General features: G+C 37.0%; 1 protein-coding gene and 2 non-coding genes across 3 annotated transcripts; 2 read left to right on the forward strand and 1 right to left on the reverse strand.

Moving 5' to 3' along the window:
- Positions 1-1,433: 1,433 nt before the first annotated feature.
- Positions 1,434-1,506, reverse strand: trnat-ugu (transfer RNA threonine (anticodon UGU)). The gene has a single exon. It is a non-coding gene; the product is annotated as a tRNA-Thr (tRNA).
- Positions 1,507-1,730: 224 nt separating this feature from the next.
- On the forward strand, positions 1,731-1,803 carry trnak-uuu (transfer RNA lysine (anticodon UUU)). The gene has a single exon. It is a non-coding gene; the product is annotated as a tRNA-Lys (tRNA).
- A 268-nt stretch (positions 1,804-2,071) lies between these two features.
- Positions 2,072-8,329, forward strand: LOC132143887 (dnaJ homolog subfamily A member 1-like). The gene is made up of 9 exons (XM_059554493.1): positions 2,072-2,255; positions 2,612-2,766; positions 2,961-3,141; positions 3,420-3,524; positions 4,058-4,285; positions 4,380-4,494; positions 5,290-5,405; positions 7,178-7,278; positions 7,888-8,329. Exons 2-9 carry the CDS (start codon positions 2,635-2,637, stop codon positions 8,110-8,112), a joined length of 1,203 nt encoding a protein of 400 aa, XP_059410476.1. The 5' UTR covers positions 2,072-2,255; positions 2,612-2,634; the 3' UTR covers positions 8,113-8,329.
- The last annotated feature ends 658 nt before the right edge of the window (positions 8,330-8,987 follow it).

Consider the following 8,987-nt stretch of genomic DNA (forward strand, 5'->3'; position numbering starts at 1 on the left):
ACTTAGCGTTTTGGGAACGCGTGAGGACACATTTGCTAATGTTAAGTGTTTTGAACTGGTATATTGTGATTCCATTCATATTAAGTCGCAGGTGTACTCACATTTTTGTAGGGGAACGCTTACGCGTGAGATCGCAGCATCAGGAAAGAAATCTCCGTATCACTTCTTCCATGGCTGGGCTTGATATGTCCAACTCCTTACGAGCGTCAACAAACAGTCGACGGACCAATATTCTCCTTCCTTATTCAACACAACCGGCATTGACTGTGCTTCGGTTTATGTTCTTCTCCTTCTTAATACCGTTAACTTACTTCTTTTCGCCACGGGGTGCGATTTATCGAAAATCATTAACGTTAGAGTTCGAGTAGACGATCTCTGGTGAACCGCTCGTGGTTTTGAGTGCAGCGAACTGAGTTGAAAAAGTGACACCCAACACCTCCCCAGCGTTACACACCACTGTGAGGGGAAAAAAAGCCTAACTCGTGCTGGAAATCCGATTCATTTCCTCGAATCGGTTCCTTCGAACAGTTCGTTTGAAAGAACCGCTTGAAAAATAGTAACAGTCGAATGCTGGTTACTTCGTCACAGCGTGTTGTAAATATGCGAATATGAAAGTAATGGCATGGTGGCATATATTTATTATACAGTCTATGAATAAAACATAAGACACATCACCAAAACATGCATTTTATACAGAGACTGAAATAAATTAAATCATGGGTTGTTAACCCAGGCCAGAGTTAGATTAGTGACACTACTGCTGGTAAATATGTTTTGTATCTATTTTTTTTTTTGTTATTATAAACACAAGTACAGTATTTTGTTGCCCAGTAAATGTTTAAAAAAAACTGAGAATAAAAACTGGAAATCCTCTAAACAAAAAAATTTATATGAAACAATGTATTACATACAATAATAGGTTATTACAATGTTATATAAATATTGGAATCTATTTGTTAAGAACATGGTCACATTTTCAAACACATGAGGGAAGTATTAAATTCACACGTGATAGAGATGTAGCTATGTCAACTTATGCGTTGACAATGATCTTTGATTCAAGACTTGAAGGTCGACATTAACGTCGTAGCGCCATCTGTCGTTTATATAGACAACCTCACCAGGAATTTTCGCTACTGAAAATAGTCGGCAAAGGATCCTGTTAAACTCCTAAAATTATTATAAATTATTATTAAAAATAAAATTATTATTATTATTAAAATAAATAACACAGTGCAGTGATGTAGGATGCAGGATACAGAAATGTTCTGAAATTAAAGATTACAGAAGCATTGGTGGTAGGATATCCTTAAAACAAATAACAATACCTAATTGATTAACATAAAATTGGTCTACATTTAATTCTTAACTACCACGAACGCTGTTTTTATTTCATGGGCTCTCAGAAAAGTCGGCTATTCAAAATATATTGTAGGCCCCAGCGAGATTTGAACTCGCGACCCCTGGTTTACAAGACCAGTGCTCTAACCCCTGAGCTATGGAGCCTCGTGTGAAAGATAAAATACATAGCCTTCGAATTTATATTATAAAATATAAATGATCACATTATAAAATAGTCTTTTGAGAACCAGTCATTCAGACATGAAACCTTCGGTTTTTCGCACCCTCGTTAGGAACGTTTCATATCGAAATTTGGATATGTAAGCGTTAATCGATGTTACTTGGCCATCTCATCAATAGATGTCGCTATAACAGAGAGTCAACAAGAAGCCCGGATAGCTCAGTCGGTAGAGCATCAGACTTTTAATCTGAGGGTCCAGGGTTCAAGTCCCTGTTCGGGCGAGTAATATTTTTGCAATTATGTGAGTGTGGTAGCTACGTTTCATGGATTAATGTGAAGAGATAACTTTAATGAATTCATGAAACACGCAACACTACAGTAAAGTAAATGTTATTTTTGTATATTATTAGTGAATATGAAACTTAATTTGTGAACTAAGCGCTAGTGATTCATATAAGTAATACAGATGAAAGACCAGTCGACCAGGGAGAATTATTGAAATGCTGATAAAATTAGCTGCTGTCAACGGAAACACGTTACTTAGACGGCTGCTCGTCATTGCCTGTCGTACGTCACTACGTACAGTAGGTGGCAGAAACAGGTCGCACTGCAGTCAAAGTTCAATAACGCTCCACAAGAAGAAGATGCAGAGCGCCACTGGAAGATTCTGGAAGTCTCTTGTTTGGTGGTACACGGAGTCATAAGACGAGAAGGGATTTCACCATATTTGACGGTACTTTACGATTTATCAAAATAAAATGCTATGAAGGATCACGTGATTGTTGTCTTTGTTTTGTTTCTTTTTGGTTGTTTTGATCTTAAATGCCCCCTTTTAGTAACAGACACCGTATGGCTTGATATTTAATTTAGCGTTATTTTGAAATCCATGAACACAAAACTGTTTTTAAAACGGTTGGTCTAATTAAATCTGAGTGAATTTTATTATGAGATAATGTAATCGATTTCTACTTACAGTGCTATTATATAATGTGACTGAAAATATGGTCAAGCTTCAGAGTAATTCTAACACGGTTAACACTAATGAAATAATTATCCAGCTGTCAAGGTTTTCTTTCTTCTTTTGAGTAGATAAACCAGTTGAGAGGGCAACTATGGTGAAAGAGACAGTTTTTTATGATATGCTGGGTGTAAAGCCTAACGCCAGCCCTGAAGAGCTGAAGAAGGCTTATCGTAAACTGGCATTGAAATATCACCCAGATAAAAACCCAACAGAGGGGGAAAGGGTAAGACTGACACTATTTCATGCATTATCAATGTCTAGTACTAAGTATAAATTCTCTAATAGTTTCACTCAAATATATTTGAGTGATTTTGTCATTTGGATATGTATATAGAAGTTTAGAGATCATCTGGGTGGTCTCAAAGTGTGGGCCTTGAGTTTAGTTTGTATGTCCCCTTCACTATTCTGTATTTCCAGTTCAAACAGATCTCCCAAGCATACGAGGTTCTGTCAGATGCCAAGAAGAGAGAAGTGTATGACCGAGGGGGTGAGAAGGCGATTAAGGAGGGAGGAAATGGAGGGCCAAGTTTTGGCTCCCCCATGGACATTTTTGACATGTTCTTTGGAGGAGGGGGACGCATGCACAGGGAGAGGAGAGGTAAGTAGCTACAGACTGCACAACTTGTGCAAAGCCCAATAATCCATGTTGTTCCTGGAAGATTTGTGAATGTTCCAAAAAACAGCTTGTTTTTCAAAGGAATCAGACCTCTTAGTAACCTAAAATAGTTATTTCCAGATATTCCCATCTTTACCATTTGTTACCTCTTTTCAAAGAGGTCAAAGGTTCTAATAAGCTAACGTAGATGCATTCCACTTTGAATAATTCATAAATTTATTATAAATCTTACAGTGTAATTTTGTGGTTGCTCTACACAGGAAAGAACGTGGTGCATCAGTTGACTGTATCTTTGGAGGAGCTTTATAATGGAGCCACCAGGAAACTTGCTGTCCAGAAGAATGTAATCTGTGACAAGTGTGAAGGTAATAATTGACTGCAATGTCTATATTTGCATAAGGGGTCCTTTCTGAACTTTACTATATTACTATATATTTTACACTACTATTGAAGAATTTGGGATCGTAAGAATTAAATGTTTTTCTTTGAAAGAAGTCTCTTATGCTCACCTAGGCTTCATTTATTTGCCTTACAACAGCAATAATACACTTTTCAAAAATAAACTAAAAAATAACTCTTTTTTTTTTTTTTTTTTTTTTTTTCTATTTCAGTATATTTTAAAATGTAACTTATTCCCATGAGGGCAAAGCTAAATTTTTATCAGCTGTTCCTTCCGTTTTTTTAAGATCCCATAGTCATCTTATAATTTTCAAAATTCATAAAAGTTGTACTGCCTAATATTTTTGTAAAAAAAAAAAAAAAAATGTTTTATATTTTCTCTAAAAAGTATCCAAAATATTTAAATGGTAAAGCATTTTACTACTAATATACTGTTTTGAATTTTCTGGGAGGATTTTAAAAGTTGGATCTTATTTATTATTATTTTTTTTTACTTCAGGTCATGGGGGCCGTAAAGGAGTGATAGAAGTGTGTCCTTTGTGTCATGGGGTGGGTGTCCAGGTCAGATTACATCACTTAGCCCCTGGCATGGTGCAGCAGATATCAACAGTCTGTGCCGGCTGTCAGGGGCAAGGTCAGCGACTGGGTCACCGCGACCGCTGCAAAACATGCGCTGGTCGAAAGATACTACGGCAGAAGAAGATTCTTGAGGTGCACATTGATAAAGGTTAGAAAGTAACAGGAAACGCACGGTTCAGTCCAAAACATCTGTTCTCTGCAGCTTGTTTCTTTTGTTTATGCTTGATAATGTGTTATTGCAGGTATGAAAGATGGACAGAAAATAGTGTTCCATGGGGAGGGCGACCAGGAGCCTGGCCTTGAACCTGGAGACATCATCATCGTCTTAGATCAGAAAGCACACCCGGTTTTCACCAGGTAAAACTCTGTAGACATCAGTAAGAAGTTGAACTGAATTAAAACGACTAGATAATAATATCTAAGTCTCTGTTAAGTAATGCTGGGAACACTGAAGTTTGAAGTTAGTGCTGATTACATTGCTTTTTTTTTTATTATTTTGGCGTACTGATTCTTAAAATAGTGCCTAGCACATCATATTTTCTGCTATTCGTAGCATTTTTGCTTTCAAAAATCATTTGTAAGGTGAAGAAGTATTAATTATAAGTGTCACCCGCCAGGAAACTGCATATGAAAACTGCCACGATTCCTGTCTTTCTCTGAGCCAGGTTATAACAATTTTATCAGTTCCCTACTGATTTTCACATGTATAATTGATTCTAAAGATATCATTTTATGTGTATTCCTGATTTCAAGGTTAGAATCATGGCCAGTGACAAAGTGCACGTCTGTCACGAGTGTTTTAAACTAAGTTTTTGACTATACAGATTCTAAGTTAAATTATACTTATTTTTAAACTTCACATGTGACCACTTTCATTTTGTTATTATCTTAAGTTCATAATCTGAAAATATATATATATATTTTTTTAAGTCACAATCATCATATTAAGTCATATTAGGCTTTGTTTTTCAAGATGCAGGGCTGTTATTTTCAGAGGTGGGTCATTAATGAAAATGTGCTGGAGATGGCAGCACAGATTCATTTATTTCAGGATTAGTTTCACACTTCCTCAAGGCAATTAGGGAACAGAACATAGAATATATGTATATTATGTATGAAACACAATGGTTAACATAGCATTTCTCCTCTCAGACAAGGAGAGGATCTCATCATGAACATGGAGCTACAGTTGGTAGAGTCCTTATGTGGTTTTCAAAAACCTATTAATACACTGGACAACAGAACTCTACTCATCACATCCCATCCAGGTGAACCATCCTACATACATATTGGAGCACAGCATGCAGGTTTCTATAACATTAGCACCATCAGTGCTGGTAGATAAGCAAGTCATTGTGTACAGCTTGATGGAAGTTTCTGTCTTGAACCTGGAAGCATATCCACTCTTAATGATGATCTGGCTGAGGGAAAGTGGCAGGAGTGATATTATATAACATCCAGGCATTTCTTGTAGGCTGTGCTTATGTTGGTCTACCTGGATTTGGTGTAACTGGTTTTGATGTCTTTCTCAATAATCCATTTAGAGAATGAAAACTACAAATTAAAAATTGTCTAGTTGTTAAATCTAATCTTAATAATAGCAGAACTGGCATTACTCTTAAAGTGAAAGTGACATGACATACAGCCAAGTATGGTGACCCATACTCAGAATTCTTGCTCTGTATTTTAACCCATCCAAAGTGCACACACACAGCAGTGAACACACACAAACCATGAACACACCCCTGGAGCAGTGGGCAGCCATTAATGCTGCGGCGCCCGGGGAGTAGTTTGGGGGCTCGGTGCCTTGCTCAAGGGCACCTCAGTCGTGGTATTGCCGGCCCGAGATTCGAACCAACAACTGTAGGATTAGGAGTTAAACTCTCTAACCACTAGGCCACGACTTTCCCAGTTTATTTTATATATAAACCGTAGATGTGTAAAGTAGGGCTGTCACTTTTGCGAAATTTTTTTTCGATTTTTAAGACATAAGTGTTAATTGAATCGATTGTAAAATTGAAAAAAGACGTTTCCTTTTTCAACGTCAAATAACGGATGAACGTAAAGAGAGCGCAGGAATCGCACAAGTCAGCAATATTTCTTATTTATTGGCATGGAGTTTCGTGCAGAATTACAAACAGCAACAGGAGTGCAACATTCTCGAAAATATATATATGCAGAGGGGACGGCTGCCATATCAAAAGAAAAACATCACTGCAGGCTTCAACCCGGCTGCATTTATGATTTAGGCAATTAAAAATCTCCAAGATTATTTTAAATAGTGATTCAATCCATTTCAAACAACTGTTAAAAAAAAAAAACTGTTAAAAAAAATTGAAATGGACTTTAGAAGAGGCCATGTGTGTTTTTTTTTATTGAACGTAACCGACACTTAGGCTAGACTATATGGCATGAAATGCGCAAAAAGGCTAGGGCCATTACAAATTTATTGGACAGGAAAACAAGTCGATCAACATTTTCGGGGTCCAGAGCAGAGCGTTTTTTATTCACTATATGTCCAGCTGTTGAGAAGACGTGCTCCGACCGCACTGATGTCCCAGGGACACTCAGATACAGCTGCGCAAGGTGGGGGTATTACTGCCAATTTTCCATCACAAAAGCCGGTCGCTGTCACCTTGCAATGGTCCTTTTCATAACTCAGAATCTCCTGTAACAAGATGCGCAAATGAGGGGAATTCGCGTCTACCGCGCCACGAGACCTCCAGACGCGCCTAAACGCGTCTTTACATTAACTGAGTCTTATAGGCGCGTAAAATTGCTGGTACTTTCTGTCTAGCTTTCGCAAGGCATACTGCACTTTCGTAATTCTTTATTTTCTTTTTCTGCTTGTTTGTGAGTTTTGTTACATCTATATTTTTTAATTGTTTAATTATTTTAAAATTAATAGTGTACATATTTGGTTAAAATCGATTCCCTATTTTCATTTTCGAAATCAAATGATTGGTCCGATCGATTGTGCAATCGATTTTCGAACTAAAAGTGACAGTAAATATATTGTCTGTCTTTGTTACATCAATAGGGGAGTTGATCAGACCTGGAGATAAGAAATGTGTTCAGAATGAGGGAATGCCGTTGCACCGTCGGCCATTTGAGAAAGGCAAACTCATCATCCTTTTCAGCGTGAGTACTAATTATTGAATAGACCTTTTCAGTGTGGCGATGTCATTGACCCATGAACATTTCCTGCTTATCGTCAAACTATTTTGAAACTGTAACAGGAGGTTTTAGTCATAACTAACGTTAACATGGCTTTTATCAAAATATGGACCTTTCTGGATTCTCAGAAGTTATGGAAATTAAGTGTAAAACATATTTATGAGCACGCGCACACACACACAGAGAGAGAAAGAGAGCTGGGTATGATCTGATTACATGTAATCTGGATTACATAATCAGATTCTGAAAAGTACTCACAATCAGAGTGTTACACTTTATAATGCTCATAATCTGATCACAGTTCCTTTTTATGGATTACATATTGTCACAATGCCAGTAAATCATTCATAATTTCATTTATTATATATATATATATTAGTTTAAGGTGAAGAACTCAAATGACTGAAGCTAAATAAACAAAAATGAAAACTTAATAAAAAGTATACAGACATTTGTAATGGAAAACATGTTTATACATTTCAGAGAAATACAAACACTTGAGCTAAATTTTCTTGCTCTTCTCACTTACAGTAATAAATTACATAAACTAATTGTGCTCATTTTCTTCTTAAGGTTGTCTTCCCTGAAGAGAACTTCCTTCCATTAAACAAACTCAAGGAGTTAGAAAGGTACTTCCCTGAAAAACAGGCTAATATTGAGCCTGACAGCATGGATGATGACCTCTATATCTACGCTGACCTTGAAGACTGTGATCTGACCCATGAACGCCACCATTACCACTATATAGAGGAGGAAGACTTTTACCCGTCTGGAGGTGTGCAGTGCCAAACCTCGTAGAGATTCCTGTTCCCTTACCCTCCCTTCCACAAATGCCACCTCTGCTGGAACACAAAGAAAAAGGACCAAGAGGGAAACCATTATTAACCTCTCAAATAGTTCTGTGCCAAGAATAAGACCTTTTAGTGCCGAACTCTTGGGTCATTTGTTTGGAAGTAACTTCTCATCCAAAATTTTGACTGAATAATTTGTGAAATAAACGTAAAATGAGCTGTGAGACTGGTGTCATAGAGGTTGAGCTGAAGGGAGAGTCTGGCTATTTGTGTAGCAGTTACAGTGGAAACCGAAGGGATGTTCAAGTTGGTTGTGCCATAATCCCAGAAAATGCCATCACGAAAATGTATTTACTAGGATTTTTCTTCATCGGTTTGAGTAAACATTACGATCTTTGTGGTGTTTTGTTTATTGTCAATTAATTGTGGGTTACATGTAAGACTGATCTTGATATTGTTGGAAATTTGGTATGTGCCAGTTTTTTCTAGAACATTTTGAACTAATACGAGGGTTAAAGGGTTAATCCACCCCAAAATGAAAGTTTTGTCATTACTCGCTCACCCCCATGTCGTTCCAAACCCATAAAAGCTCTGTTCATCTTCGGAACATAATTGAAGATATTTTGGATGAAAACCTGGAGGCTTGAGACTGTCCAATAGACTACTAAAGTAACGAATAGAGCTTTTACGGGTTAGGAACGAAATGGGAGTAAGTGATTAATGACAAAATTTGCATTTTAGGGTGAAGTATCCATTTAATAATGAAGTTGAAAATACATTTCAACAAAGAAAAACTTATGTTCATGATGGCAGACTGTGATCCATCTCTTAAAAGCCTTATTTTGTAGAAAATGATATTAGTTAGCTGCTTCATTGGCTGAT

This window comes from Carassius carassius, chromosome 7, assembly GCF_963082965.1.
Source record: "Carassius carassius chromosome 7, fCarCar2.1, whole genome shotgun sequence".
Lineage (NCBI taxonomy): Eukaryota > Metazoa > Chordata > Actinopteri > Cypriniformes > Cyprinidae > Carassius > Carassius carassius.